The sequence below is a fragment of the Aythya marila genome (assembly GCF_965140915.1).
Source record: "Aythya marila genome assembly, chromosome: 9".
In the NCBI taxonomy this organism is placed as follows: domain Eukaryota; kingdom Metazoa; phylum Chordata; class Aves; order Anseriformes; family Anatidae; genus Aythya; species Aythya marila.
This window is the reverse complement of record NC_139050.1, coordinates 26,064,969-26,080,652: the sequence shown is the minus strand read 5'-3', so window position 1 is coordinate 26,080,652 and position 15,684 is coordinate 26,064,969. Positions and strand designations below refer to the sequence as shown.

General features: G+C 42.4%; 1 protein-coding gene across 1 annotated transcript in view; it reads left to right on the top strand.

Moving 5' to 3' along the window:
* MED12L (mediator complex subunit 12L) overlaps positions 1 to 14,577 on the top strand; it is a 132,698-nt gene extending 118,121 nt beyond the window's left edge. The window contains exons 39-44 of the mRNA XM_082767075.1: positions 5,586 to 5,675; positions 6,309 to 6,529; positions 7,560 to 7,716; positions 8,587 to 8,664; positions 12,906 to 12,987; positions 13,425 to 14,577. Coding sequence (XP_082623201.1) covers positions 5,586 to 5,675; positions 6,309 to 6,529; positions 7,560 to 7,716; positions 8,587 to 8,664; positions 12,906 to 12,987; positions 13,425 to 13,477 — 681 coding nt within the window. The 3' untranslated portion in view covers positions 13,478 to 14,577. The remainder of the gene's footprint in view (positions 1 to 5,585; positions 5,676 to 6,308; positions 6,530 to 7,559; positions 7,717 to 8,586; positions 8,665 to 12,905; positions 12,988 to 13,424) is intronic.
* Positions 14,578 to 15,684: the final 1,107 nt, after the last annotated feature.

Below are 15,684 nucleotides of genomic sequence, written 5' to 3'. Positions count from 1 at the left end.
TATTCTCACACTTAATAAATCTGTTTTTTTAACATTGTTGTATTTAGAGGACAAAGGATGTTGGATTTGCCTTTTGGTTTCAAACAATACCCGTATCTGAAATGTTAAGAACAGTGCTTAGATTTTGCTCTGAAGCTCTGCCTAGGCAGTTTGTCAGTAATGAGAAACAGCCTATCAGGAGGATGTGATTCGAGGCCTAAATAAGTTTAATAAGGTGTCTGTCATGAACTTTTTCATAAAATATGGTTCATATTCAATACTGTTATGAGGGCATGCCCAGTCTAACAGTTGCATTAAAGTTCAGCTGGGTAGGTCCAAATGCATATCTCAGCTAACAAATGACATGTTGGGTGCTCTTCAATCTACTCGGCAGGTCTGTATCAGCCCTTTTTTTTTGTGTCAGCAGTAAGTCAGTGCAAATTAAGCTGAGGTAAACCAAGTTAAGCCAATCTTTTGTCTCCAGACTACCTCTACACAGTGGCATCCTTTGTAGCATCCTGGGGAGTACCACAGACGGGCACGTTTTGCTGTATACTTCTGATTTTTTGCTTATAGATTGTTTGGGGAGATTAATTTGGGACATTATTTGGAAACTTGCACTGTGGTAAAATGAATGAGCAATTCACCAGGCCGTACAGTTTGCTTTCCTTGTTTGAGTGTTTGCTGGCAATACTGATACCAGAGAAACCCCTCCAAGGTACTGGTGGCACTGGAACTTCTGCATGCTCTCTGAGACTGCAGGCTGCCCCAGCAGGACACCTGCCTGCACGCTTGGCTGGTGCCTTAGTTCAGCCAGGTGGCCTTTGGGAATTTGCGGTAGTTCTTTCTGTAGTCCTGGATTTAGAGCAGGAAATGCTGTACAGGTAGAAGCCTGAAGGTAGTATTTGGAAATTCAGGAAGAAAATGACTTGTAAGTATTATTACTATGTGGTGTAGGTTGTTAGGTTGAGCTTAAACGGGGAAGATTTCCTCTTTGGATTTTATATCTCAGCAGCTGGAGAATGAAGTTACCTGTGCAGCTTGAAATTATTAGGACTGGTGTTTCATGAAACCTCCAAAGAGAACAGTTCTGTGAAACTAGTCCACAAGGACTCTGACCTTCAGTGCTGTATTGTTCATGCTGTGCTCTTGAAAACAAATAATATGGTTTGTCCAAAATGTTTAATACTATATATAGAATAAATAGGCTCCAGTGGGTGGCAGTTTCCTTTCCATGTTTTGAGTTTCTGTTCATAAATCTCATAAAAGTGTGGAGATTCATTAGCATCATGAAACACTTGTAAGGGTTCTGTCAGTGTTTCAGAACACCAGCATTCTTTCAGTACATTCGGGTGAGCGCTGTAAAGGTGCTGTTCTACTGTACTAACAAGCTGAGCCTAATAATATATATTCTCTGTATTGTTTGCTATTTTCTCGCCTGTCCTTTTCCTTTAGGATGTCTGTAGCTCTGCTGTATCCCTTCAGGATGGCTTTGACAACGTAATGGTAACCAATCTGAGATCATGAACTTTTCTTCTTTTTATTTTCTCTTTTGCACAAACATGCATTTCTTTCAACACACAGGCTGCACACTTTGCTTTTGATGAGAATGATATGCTTTGGGTACCCCCGTGGCTAGGTAGTGCAGTGGCTGCATGCGGGAAGGCTGTGATATAGTTGCACACAGAATATTTTGTTCTTACAAATATTCCCAATACCTGCATCATTGATTTTTTTTTTTTCTCTTCAGAAAATGTTGTGTTTCTCTCTGTGAAAGATTAGAGTAGCTGCAAGATAGCCTGATGCCATATCCATCCAAGCATGACCTGCGCCTTCCCATTTTGCCCCCGTCTCCTTGCTGGTGCCTGGGTCTGCTCCACTCTGCCACCTTCCACCGTGGTGGCGTTCACCGCGCTGTGCAGTGCAGTAGCAGTGGCTGCTGAGGCAGCCCTGTGGGCTGGCTAAGAGGCAAAGGATGGACCACGTAGGTTTTACAGCCAGCACGTCCCAGCCAGCACATAGGGCCATGTGAACTGCAGTTTCCAAAATACTTCATCTCGTAGACACAGCAGTACAGTGCCTGGTGGTGCGTTCCTGAGCTGCAGGACATGCAGTTGTTAGAATAACCATGTTTTGTTTCTTCCAAAATAAGTAACAGTTAATAGCTAGATACTAAGGTTTCATAGAATTCAGTCATTTCTCGTGAGAAGAGATGACATCTGTCTTTGTGGCATGAAGTTTCATCCCTAATATCCATGTTTGAAAGTTTGCCGGATATGGTCAATTAGAAAAGCTGCTTCAGAATTAGTTTTCAGGACTTTCTTCCTATCCTAGGGAAACTGCAATGCTGTCAAAAGCACTAATTGGAAAAACAAAATTTATTTTTAAAAAGGCTTTTCTGCTTACCCTGTTTGCCAGTATTTTATAGATATGCAGTATTTACAGGTACTACTGGCAGCACGGCAGGATGGGGTACAGATCACTGTATTCACAGCTCATCAGGCACACCTAGATATGCAGCAAGTATGCAGCGAAGTCTGTCAGATTTATCAGTGTAGGATGTTGTTCTTACTTAAATAAGTGTTAGTGTTTCCCTACCTACTTTTGAAGTCAGATTTGACCAGATTTGATTCATAATCGGGGTACAATACCATAGCTGGTGTGATTACCAGTTCACACACCACATAGAAGAGCAAATGCATTCTAAATGCAATATGGTCACATACTTAATATGAAAAAGCACTAAGTTGTGTTTGTTTCAGTTTAAGGTGTAAGTAGAACAAAGAGAACAATGGTTATTGCTGTAACATTGCATCAGCATTGAATAAAAGTGGTGGGGTTTTTCTCCCTTCTTTTCCTTCGTCTTTTTTTTTTTTTTTTTTTTTTTTTTAATGTGCATGCACAATTCTGGCTTGCAGCAATTGGCTTGCAGCAGTTGGCTTGCATGTTCAGTTAACTCTTACTAAATCATGCCTGAAGGGAGAAGTCCCTTTGAATTTAGTAACCCTGCTGTTGCTGCTCGGGAATGCAGAGCTCTCACTCACAACACGGGAATTTACTCTGTTGCCATGTGCTGCAGTGAAATAAATTGATCCATCTCCTGCCTGATGAACAGCTTGTTGCTTAAATTTCACTCTTGGATTTGTCTGTAGCACTTGTCTGGCCTGGGTGGTGGTGCCTCGGGTGGTGGTCTTTGGTAAGAGTGTTCTGCTCTGGAGCTCTCAGCCCCACGGCAGCTCTGCTGCTTTGTCTGTGTTTCAACAGTGGGAAGAAGGTCTGTGGACAAAAGCCATTTGTGGATTTCACCACATATTGCTGGGATCATGCATCTGCTTGTTTAGTATTTTCACACATAATTTCGGCCTAATCCAATTTCCATTGATATAACTTCATTAACACTAGAGGGACACTGGTTACACCCATGGGCATGAGTGGAGAAATTCTGGTTTGGGGCACGCAAGGTGAGCTGTCGCTGGGAGAACAAAAAGAAAACAAAACGCGGAGCATGTCTCCAAGTCTGGCTGTGGAAACTGACTTCAAATCAACCCACAGGGTCATTTGTGTTAGTGCTGGGCATATTTAAGGCCCTGTTTTGTTGTTGTTTTGAAAAATCAGTCATAGTTTTATCAGATTTCACTGTTTACCTTTGGGTGAATTCAGGTTACATCTTTATCTATTTCATGGTTGGCACCTCACAAAGGAGTTTTGGAAGCAGTTTGCTCAGAGAAATGATTGGTTATTTTGTTTGTTTGTTGTTTTTCTTCTTCTATCTCTCAAAAAAAAAATCTTAATTTTTGAGCACTTTCCCCTGCCCCTGATACCACTGTACTAGATGCGTCTTCAGTTGATCAGTGTTTTATGGGCATGCTGTGTGCAAGGTATACAGGCTGCTCAGCTTTTCGGTTCCTCACCTAGCAGGTGGTTGTTCTGAGAGCTCCCCATCTGATTTTGCAGATGTTTTTCCAGCTAAATTTGCTTTCAGTCCTGGCAGTAGTTAGGGATATAGATGCTTTTCTGTTCGCACTTCTGGTACTCCCTGATTTGTTTTTCAGAATTTTCCCGGAGATATTGGCTGGTTTTTAAAACAAATCCTTAGCATAGCTTCTGCCTGCTTAGTGTAGCTTGTCGTAACAGAGCTCCCTTCCACCTTGTCTGGCCCTTGTGGCTCCTTTAGCAGTGGCCCGAGTCCTGCACCAGAGCCCCAGCTATGTCAGTCACAGCTTTAAAAGAAAGGAAGGCATTAAAAACAAACGCTGTGCCAACCCCGTGGCATCCCATGGCAGCTTTGCCCCTGATTCGTGACCTCTTCTCTCCATTCCCTCCCTGCAGCCCCAGGTGGTGGTGCCACGGGGCTGGCTCGGCTGCAGCTGCAGCACTCGTGTGCTGTGCTCACCGTGGGCCCACAGGCCAGGCAGCTCTGCTCATTTCCTGGGACCTTGTTTTTAAACACAGTCCAAATTAATAGCCGATTTGCAAGACTGCTGGTGGCACTTTCAGACTTGTTATCATTTGGTGAATTTCTACTGAAGGGCTGGGAGCAGATAAAGAAGGAAGGTTCCTCTGGTGGTTCAGTGGTTTTATCCATTGGTATTTGTATTTGTTTTCTTTTCCAGCTGGTAGCCCGATTGTGGTATTGCTGCTTGCCGTGTGTTATCAAACTGACTTCTAGCCTTAAATTATAATATTTCTCTGTATGGATATCCAGATTACAATGTCAATTGCCTTTTTATTTCTTTGTTTGTGGTGAAGTGGACAGCTAAGTGGAGGGAGCACTATTGCTTCCAGCTTGTGTCTGCTACTAAGATTCCTTGAGTAGAACAATTTTCAAAATGTTCAATTGCAACATCACAATACCACAAAAAACTGATTGATTTGCATTTCTGGCAAATTCTCATGCACCAATTTTTTACAATCTTGGTCTTGAAGTATGTCCAATTTTTTTTCCTCTTTTCTTGTGCTTCAAAACATACTAATGCAATCTTTAAATGAGTTGCTGTTAGTTTGGCATAAATTTGGAGGCAATTTGAAGCAAGCAAAGTAGGCTCTCTGCTGATCAGAAATACAAAGCATATTTCCGAGCTGTTGGGAGCTGGAAATGTTTGCATAGCCATTTATCATACAAATATTTTGCATGTCATCAAGAAATCTGCTAATGAGCATGTGGACTGCTTCATCTGTGGAAAAACTAGCAGTCAGGTAGCTTGAGAAAGCTCAACTGTGTTTTTAAACTAGAGATTATCACTCTGAGTTTCCAGTGCAATTCCATGTTCTGTCTGGAAGACCAGCTAGATTTATTTATTTTTTTCCTGAAGCGCAAGAAATACTTTGCAAAACTCCATTTTAAAGGGTGTCTGCGAAACCCCATGGTCAGTAAATTTCTGTTTCTTCACCACAGCAGTGTTACGGCAGTGTCAGAAATCAGACAGTCAGTTCTCCCACCTCCCTGTGAGCCAGAGCAGTTCAGCACAGTTCAGAGTTGCAAAGTGCCGTTTTTTGAAGGAAGTGGTGAAGCCTCTCCCTGGCTCCTTGTTACACGCAGTGGTGGGTCTGGGGGCGGCTGCTGCTCTGGGTGCAGGGGCTGCTCCCAACCCGTGTGTGTCTTTCAGGGTCAGCCGATGGACCAAGCTGCTCTGTTCACTCCGCAAGTTCGCCCCCCGGCTCAGCTCCCGCAGTACCCAGGGTTGCAACAAGCACAGGTACTGTGCTGCTCTGGTGGAGTGAGTGCCTAAAAATGTTTTTTAAACAGGGTTCCTTCACCTTCCAGTCTGCTTGTCCATGCTGAAGGTTTGCTTGGGGCTTGTCTCATGCATGTGGCCTAGGGCAATGGTGTTCACTGCTCTCTGCACGCTGCAGCTAGTAAATGTAAGGCAGCCACTTTGCAGTTTTTCCCTTAATGATGTTGCTGGTAAAGACAAACATACTTCTGAGCAAAGTCTGAAATTTGACCTATTTTTTGTGAGATATTGACACCAGCAACAGTTTAAAATGAACCTCTGTTATGCTGTACATATATTCATTCTGGACCTTGGGGTTTTGGGGCAGGGGGAGAAGGGAGGTGGAGCAGTGAGCACAGCCCCTCTCTTGCCCAGTACCTCTCAGGGAGGGAGGGCAAAGACCAGGCTGGGTCCTTTGTGTGCGGCCACATTGTAGCTGCCTGAAGCTGCAAGCAGAAGCACTACCAGCATGGGGAACCCTGCCTCGTACTGATGGCTTCTAGTTGCTGGGTTTTAGTTCTTTGATAAAGGCCATCTCTTTCTTTTATAGCGAAGCTAATTTAAATAGGGTTAAGTTACACAGTGAAGTCTCTCTTTTGTCTGTTCCCCACGCAGAGCATGCCTCATGGATACACAATGTACAGCACACAGATGCCTTTGCAGCAGCAGCAGCCCGGCGGCGTGGTGCTCTCCCCCAGCTACAACCCCCGGGCGTACACAGCGGCTCACTCGGGCCCCGCGCTGATGGAGAGGCTGAGGCAGATGCAGCAGCAGCCGAGTGGATACATCCAGCAGCAGGCTGCTGCATACATCCAGCCTTTGACAGGCACTCAGCGGTGAGGTCCTGCTGTTCTCGTAGCTGGTGACATTGCAAGATTTTAATGGCAACTTGGATTTAGAGGTCTAAAATTTTGCTTAAAGTTAACCAAAATGAAGCTAATGCTGGGTCTAACTAGCAATAAATTTGCCTTTCTCTCGTTTCCCCCTACTTGGTCTTGGCACAGGTTGTAGCCCAATTATATCCTGTGTGTTTGTAGAGCATAAAATTTCATTTAAAGGTGACTGTTGGGTCCTATTTCCTGCTCCCCTCTCCCTATTCTATAAGCTGTATCCGTATTATGCAAATAAGTGTGCAGTATCAAACATTAATAAATATTTCAGGTTCTGTAGTCAAGAAAACACAAGACCAATTTGGTAGTTGAACTAGCAATAGACAAATGAATTTCAGTTCAGCCTGAATACACTAAATTGACTTGAGTTTGAAAATAAATCTGAGTCGTAGCCTATAAGAAACAAGAAAAATACAGTGGTAAAGAAATGTAATGAAACAGATAGCAAATGAAGCAGGAACAACATCTGTAAACAGAATTGTTAAAGAGTATCCTGAGTAGAAAACTAGAGTTTCCAGTGAAAGTCTTGAATTGGAGATTTTTTTTTTTTTTTTACTATAATGTTCTAAGATAGCATTTCTTGATTATTTTTTTCTTCTTTTTTTTTTTTTTTTTTTTTTTTGGTATTTTAGAAATTAAGAAGTCTAATCAGTTTTAAGTTTATGGAAATGCAAATAAGAGATGTTTTGGCCAGAACATTTTAGTGCTTATATGGAAGTCTTGCTTGAAACATAGAAAAGCAGAAGTCAAATTATTACCTATATCAGTTGCCAGGCAATAGGATGGTACGGCTTCTCTTATGGGATATATTTCATAGCATTTATATTTGGAAAAATATTCTTCCTGTAAAACTTAACATCTTCTAAATCTGTAGAAGTCTGATGTTGTACCTTGTAGTTGAGTACTCCTAGACTAACTTTTTGCTGTTTACAAATGGAATACAATTCCTTCTTTTATGTTGTTATTTTTCAACCAGATTGAGCCATCAGCCTTTGCAGCCAAATTCATTGATAGGAGGGGGACTGGACAGTGCATCAACCACAGGTCCTCATCCAAACCTGAACTCGGCACAGCTGCCTCAGGAGCAAATGCGACAGAGGCAGCAGCAGATTCGACAGCAGAGACTCTTCCAGGTGAGAGACCCAACTGCACCAAAGGCAAGGGTTGCTTCATTGCAGGGAATGTAAACATCACTGTAGCAGGGGATGGAGTTACTGGCTCACTTGTACACTCAAGTCTAAAATTGAGGAGCTGGCTGCTGTTAATCCCAACTGGTTTCACTTGAGTACAATAATTTATTGCTTATCTCTGGGACTTCCAAAAGAGAGCTCTAGGCATACGTGTGAAAATCAGTACATCAGTTTTTCAGGATAGTAGAACGCTTTTGGAAAAGGTAAATTTGAGAATAGCCTAGCTGAATGAACTGGGACAAAAGCAGTGGTTATGCTCTATCTACCCTCTTGGGCCTTATATACTGAAATTAAATTGATAATTAAATTAAATAGACCTGTTTGTTCTATTATCTTTATTCTGATTTGATGATATATTTTTAGTTTGGAGGTAAGCATTGGTTTATCAGCTAAGTATGTAAGGCTTTTCCCAGGGGAAGTAAATTATATTAAAAATTCTTCCCGTGGCCCTTTGATGGTTGGAATTATTTTCATATTCTCATTTTAATGCAATAGCTATCTGTACCAGCTCTTGTCAAATGATAAGGCATTTTGTCTAGATTTTTTTGACATAATAAACAAAATATACTGGCTATTTATATATTTTGTATATTAAAAATGGCCTCGTGAGCCTTGGTGTGGCAGAAGATGAACAGAACTGGAGCGCTGTGAGGTTCATCTCCCACATGGGGCCTCCAGTGACTAGTGCTGTAAGCAAGGCCAGATCCCAGCCTGTAAAGCAGTCACAGAAAGCCATCTGGCTGGGCTCATGGTCGTTCCCTGAGGCAGCGTGCGAGCAGCAGCACCCTCGTTTCAACACCCTCCTTCTTCCAGTTGCAGCAGGGGCAGCAGCAGGGCCAGCAGCAGCCACAGACGCTTGGTCTCCAGCCCGTGCAGCCGCAGCAGCCCTTGGTAAGCAAACGTGAGGCTGGGGGCAGGCGTAGCACAGGGTGGGCTTTGTGGCTTCTGAGAGGGGCAGTGGGACAGGCAGCTGGGACCTGCACCTTGCCTGCCCCCGGCAGCTTTCAGCACAGGTCCTGGGCAGGGGGCTTGTGCACGGCCCTGCTCAGCCCCTGCAGCATCGCTGTGTGGTTGCTTTTCAGAGGTGCTCCTTCCAGGGCCACGGTGCGCAGCTGCCCCCTGCACTTCTGTGCTTCACGCAGCCGTGCAGTCACAACCGTTACCACAGCTGGGCCAGCTATGACAAGGTGTTCTGCTGAAAAAAGGGTTTGTGTGTGTTGGGAAGGGGGAGCGGTTCAAACGCTTCATTTCAACGCATCTTTCTGAAATTATGCTAACAATATTGAACGAGAGCTAATGGTTAAGATCCCAAGCAATAAAATAACTACCCATAGCAGTTCTTTAGAGAAGTGCTTGGGGATGCAGTTACGAAATGAGTACTGGTGCTTTTCTAATTCGGTACATCTCTTTTCCATCACCAGTAAAACAAGACTGATGAGACTAGCTGCCTTAGGTCTGTGTGCGAGTTCAAAGAGGGAAAAAAATGAGAGGTTGTGAAATCATCCTCACCCCTACTATTAAGGCATAAATAAATGATTATTTTTAAAATCTGGTACAGAACCAAGTACTGTAAGACTCACTGAAAAGTCAGGGATCTTTTCCTCTGGAAGTGTAAGGACTTAGTTGTCCCACAGCAGCAAGATAAGGTAAATTAACATCTTACTTCTGCAGGATTTTTTTTTTCTGTTTATAATTGCTGTGCTATGTGTTTTTACAAGCGTTATCCTAGTTAAAAAAAAAAAAAAAAAAAAAAAAAAAAAAAAAAAAGTAATAATGAATAGCCCTTGCTAGCTAATAACTTGATGAGAAATATACAGTTGCTGCTGATGCCTGTAAATGGGTGGATTTTTATGTCTTTGTATTGTAGGCTTTTAAGGTGAACACAGGATAACGTGTACATGTGAGGCTATTTGTGGGAGAAATTTTTGCTGTAACGCTAAGAAAAACATTCACTGTGAAACATACGGTGCTGGTTGTCAGCATTTTCCTGTGTTGCCAGGCTTGTGCTGTGTTTGTGTGAGCATCTGCACTCCCTCTGGTGTTGGCTGCGGATCGCGGCTGCTCCACTGCCGCCAGGCTCCTGCCCCTGCCTTAATTCAGTTCACAATGGCTGTCGGTGACTTCAGGCCTTTGATATTTAGGTTGTAATGCTAACATTTTTTGGGGGAGAAAAATAAAAGGTTATATTGTTCGAAGGTCCTTTTAAATTAAATGATTAGTCACATAAGAGAGCTGCATGAAGACAGTTGTACAAACAAAATTATTTGTAAGACATTCCTTTAGGCTGAATCGGAGCCTTTCATAGTTTTTTTGTATGATTTTACTAAATCACTATTGTTACCAAATAACCTTTATGGATGCTTACACTGAATTTGCAGTGCTGTTGTCTGTGTTTTCTGTACTTTGTCATTTTTTTCAGACACATTTAAGGTAGTTGAAGGTTATTAGAAAAAGGTTGTTCTAGGAAAATGGAAAAATTGGAATTGCTAACTGCTGAGTTTACAAGCATTAATCAGTACAATCTTACGGAGAAACTGGAAGGCAGCATGTAAGTGCAGCAGTAAGGATAAATGAAGGATGTTTATCTGACAGCTATTGAAGGATTATTTACATCCGTTTTTGAGTTTTTCCTAATAGCATTTTTATCTTGAACAAACTGCATGTGAAAGGCTGTCTGTCGTGGAGACAGAGCACCTGCCTGGCTGCTGGTTGGCTTTTCCAACACTTAGCACAGCAGGATGCTTTTTGCTGGTTTCACGTCCCTAAGAAGCCCTGGTACAGTTAATGCTTTTGACTGACCTCAGCATTTACTAAGGACTGTTCGCCAGAAGATTACACAATGTATTTTAAGTAAAGGATTTGGTTTCAGAAAGGGAAAAGAAGCTGAAGTCTTACTAAAACACTGAAAAGTCCCTTCAGTAACCAGGAAGTTTCACTGAAACAAAGCACGGGTGTATTCTGTAGGGCATGTGATGGACAAGAGTATCGAATATTTTTATTCAGTACATCAGGTTTTCAACTTGGTTGGGTATGTTATTATGCAGAATCTATAGATGCTGTATTTAAAAACAAACAAAACACAGTACTTAATTAGAAGCAGTGTCCTTTCACCACATCCAATGAGAAGGAAAGTTACAGGACGTAGGAATGGACCGAGAGAAGAGCTTAGAGGCCCTGAAGATAAGTAATACAATAAATGGTGCAGGTTTGTTTTCAGCACTAGCATAGCAGCGTCTCATTCATCACAATTTTCCTCCCTGGAGTAGGGAAGTGTGAGGGCCATGTCTTTGGCTTTCTGCCCTTGGAGAGCCTGAAGGTAACTGTTACACAGATATCTCTTTCCTAGAGGTGACACGTGGGTTTTCAGAGGGAATAAATGCCTCTTGTGTATGCAAAGCTTTTGCACCAGAGGTATCCATCCTAACCGTACCTTTGCTTCAGATGGTCTGTGCCAGATCTGTCCATCATAACTCAGTACTGTGACATCTGTCTGTCTGATCAGTAAAAGTCAGTAAAACAGAATGATTTTCTCCTGAATGACAGGTAGAGGTGTTAAAAACAAAGTGGTGCTTCTTTTCCTACCTAGGCTTACATGAAAAATAGACTGTTGTCTAGCTAGGGAATAATGCAGGCTGTCAGATAGACCAATTAGAGATTAAATTCTGCTTTGATGTAGATACAGATAGTGTGCAAATTGGTGAAAGTCAGTGCATTTACACCAAGGGTGCTTTTGAAGCGATCGAAGTCATGATTTACTTCATTAACAGCAGATTTCTTTGGATGCTTTTTGTGTCTAATTCCACTGTGCTTAGTGGCACACACTGTGAGGGCTTTGCCTTGATCCCTGTGGGTTTCAGGTCAGGGTCAGAGCGATGACCTGTTTGCTCCGCGGATGAGCATGCCCAGCTGGGCGGGCACTGAGCAGTCCCCGTTCCTCTGGAGCCAAGAATCAAGCACGCAGCTACAGCCCTGCAGCGGACCAAACAACCTCTGCCTTGGGCTTATCCCTCCTGTTATCTGAAGTGCCACTGCCCTGGGAGAAACGTTTTTTTGGAAGCTTAAGTTTCTTTTGAGTATTACACTTCAAATACTTGCAAGTGTTTAAAAATGCCCACAAGGCTGTTAATTTTGGTTAGCAGTTTTGATTTGCCTTAGCTTTGAACAAAGCAGACAGTAAAGCTGCTTGAAGTGACTTGTGGGATGAATACTGGCCTCTCCAGAGCTGGAAAAGATGAGCTTTTTGTAACAGAGACGGGACACGTGATACCTACAACATCACTGGAAAAGTGTAAAATTTCAGGGAATGAAGACAACAAACATTTTGTAAGTTTTAAGTGTGCTCAATGTGTCCTTACTGTGCCGTTAAAATTTGGTCAGGATCTACATCGAAGGCAGGTCTGCCTTTCTTCTGTTGTCCTCTACCTGCACTGTCAGCAGCTCGCATGCTCGTGTCTCCTCCTGGGTTAGGTGACTGAAATAGCTCCCCACTACAAGGCCAGGCTGGAGCAGCTGCTGTAAGATCAGGACATGAGCATCTGTGTTACTGCCTCCTGTGAAGCACTTGCTCTTCCTGGGCAGCAGCAGCTTTGGGGCTGCCTCCTGTTTGCTGCCACCTCCCCAGCACTTCTCTGCCGCTGCTCAGCCTCATCGCCACGCAGTTCTGGGAGTGCTGGTAGAGGAGCAAGGCAGGACTTTTTTAAAAGACCCAGAGAAGAAAGTAGTTTTGAAGAAATGCTGGGATCTTCTCCTGGTGGTGTCAGCCTGGAGGTGGATGGGATGGGTCGTGGTGTCCCAGTGACCTGCAGTGCCAGCAGTGGTGCTCCTGTGCCAGCCCTGCCAGGAGCTCGGCAGCGCAGCTTTCAGGAGGGCACTGGGACAGCTGCCGAGGAGGGTTTTCTGCTCACTCAGTGCCGTGTTTGATGCCTATCACAGCCCTGCTGGAGAAGGTGGGGGGCTGACCCCCAGACATCCTCATGTTGGGGACGCACAAAGCTGAGTGTCTGCCAGCACCATGACTGTTCACGGCTGCAATTCTGTAACGTGTTAAGGCACAAGTTGAACACTTTTTGCTGTTACTTGGCATGCCACTTACGCTATGCTCCTTTCTTCCATCTTTCTGATTACTTCAGCAGTTTCCACGGCAAGGCTTACAACAGACACAGCAGCAGCAACAGACGGCGGCACTGGTCAGGCAACTCCAGAAGCAGCTCTCTAGTAAGTAGAGTCTGTGTGCATACATGTGTGTGTGTCTGTACTGGGGTATGGAATTACTTTTCTGGAGACAGTCTGCCTGTTTTAGTCCTGCCATGCATGCGTGTAAGTAATTTAACAGCAGGTTACAGACCCCAGCTGCAATGCAGTAGCACAATTCTGGTGCTTGCACATCCCCTGCACTTCTGTTGGTCTCTGGAGGCACCTGCAGGACTGGTGGCCCACTCACGATCTGCTGCCCGTTTTGTCCCCTCACTTCCATAGCCATACTGCTGGCAAAGTCCCTGAGGAAATTAGCAAAACATGCGTGCATTAGACAGGTATATAAGGGAATGTGTTGACTATTACTTGCTATTGCTATGTGAAATATAGGTGTTTTTCTGTATTTTTGTAGAGTACAGTCGTGAGGCACAAACACTTCCCTTTACTTTGTCAACCAGGTAACCAGCCACAACAAGGAGTGAATCAATATGGGCATCCTTCACACTTCTAAATGAAAAAGATGGAAAGGAGACGTAGTGTTACGTTTGCACTGAAGAACAGAACATTCAAATTTCAATGCACTAGTTATTGCTAGAAAGCAAACTTTCGTTTTCTTCTCTTATTTCAATAATTATTTTTTTGTGCTGCAGTTGATGTGAATATGTAACAAGTTTTGTTTGGGTTTTGATTTCCTTTGCATTTAATTAGATTTAAATGTAGGGATGTGTGGGCCTACTTGAAGAATGTTATTGCAGATTTTATGAATTTGGTGCTTTTTAGGTCCTGTTACTTTTAAAGAGGACAAAGAATGCTGGATTTATTTATTTGTGGGAAACACTTTCTTGTTATTCTTTTTTTTTGTTTGTTATTTTTTAAGAACTGCACTGGACCAAACTACTGAATTGAAAGGCACTTCCAATTTTGGCATAGAAGTTGATTTGTTCATTAAAATATTCACATCTTTGTTTAATGGTAGAACAAGTGTTAATTTAAATTGTATTCATTTGACTGTAATTTTCATATGCACTTTATAAAGTTCTTTGTTTAAAGTAACAATTCTCTCTTGCTCTCATTGTGGTAAGAAGGTGCTGAAGTGGGTTTATTGCTTGTATTAGAACCTCTTAAAATTTATATTAAAAGCCACAATGTAATGTTAATAAACCTACTAGAAGTAGCAGTGTATTTTCATATTTGGTCCTTTCAATATAAACTTCATTGGTGATCAGTTGAAAGAGTACAAAACATAGTAACAAGGACTGAGCAGTCGGAATAGGTTTTACTCTGCTGATCTAGGGCAGTCTCCGAGTCCTGGTAAAGCCTGACGAGAGACAACTCTGTATCTCGATGGGTTCAGTAAGAATATCTCATACGAGGGTTCACAAGGAGAGGGTGGAAAAGCCACCAGAGTCTTTCTTGCTGTTTCAGTGTTTCTGTAGCTGACACGTGTGTATACTGAAGTCGCCCTATATGAGTTATTCCTGTTATATATGTCTACTACTACTTACTTTGTATGTTAACTATTTAAAATTCTGGGTTTGATGCTTGATTGCTAAGTGAGTTTCAGTGGTGTAATGCATTATTTATCATCAGCCGAGTACAAAACTACAAGTAAATTACAAATCAAACCATTATTTAAACCTGTTCAAATATGTCATAATTTTGAGTTTAAAACAAAAGAATAAATTTATTACTATTTTATGTAATTTAGGAGTCAGTCTACTTGATATTTTAAATGCTTTCGTTTTGAATATGGAACAAGCAGGGCATTAAAAATACACATAGGAATGCTTTTTTGCTGTTCTGTAGTAACTCAGTATGCTTAATCTGCCATACATGGAGTTTACAGGTGGTGGTGTAGTCGGGTGTCCTGCAGGGTGGGGGACAGATGCATGGCACACACCGCAGAGAGCTGCAGAAGGACGGGCAATGGTGAGTGAGGGAACACCCCCAGCACCAAAATCTCAGGAATTTGTGTCACAGATATCCCATATTACAAGGTTATTTCTATATGCTTTACAACAATAGGAATCATTCAAGCTGTAGACTGTTATACTTGCCTTATATGATCCCATCCAGGAAGATTTAATTAATACTTAAATTTCGTATGTTTTGATTGTCTTTTGGAATAGTCAGGGAAGTTTTACTTGCATAAACTTCTTTTATTTTTTTTTTAACAGAGGTTTACTTATCCCTTGTGTCAGAGTTTACTGTTCTTCATAGCAGAAGTAGCTATTACAGATATTGCATAGTGAGATTCATGTAATCCAGACAGTTTGTGGGTACTCTGTCAACACTACAGAAGGAAGGAACAAGCACACAGTGAACTGCATGCATGCGACTTATGTCAGGAGATGATTGAGCCAGCACAAAAGTAATCCCAGCTGAGGTTATAGTCTTAAAAATAAATCCCCAAGCTGATTATAATGTGATTAAATGAGGTAGAATCTGCATTTAGCTCTTGGCACTAGAATACTTGCTCACCCCTGAGTATCTTATGGGTTAATCAGCTGCTGCTGAGATGTTAATGCAGGAGGTTCAGCTGCTGTTACTGCATTATCTTTGAGGAGTTCCACTGCAGACTCTTCTTAGAAGTGGTAGATATTATAGGCTGGAAAAGACATGTTACAATTCTTCATTTTTTTTTTTAATATTATTTTAAATATGTAAAGAGACAGAACTCACGAGGCAGGGATGGTTGCACTGAACCCTTTGTATATC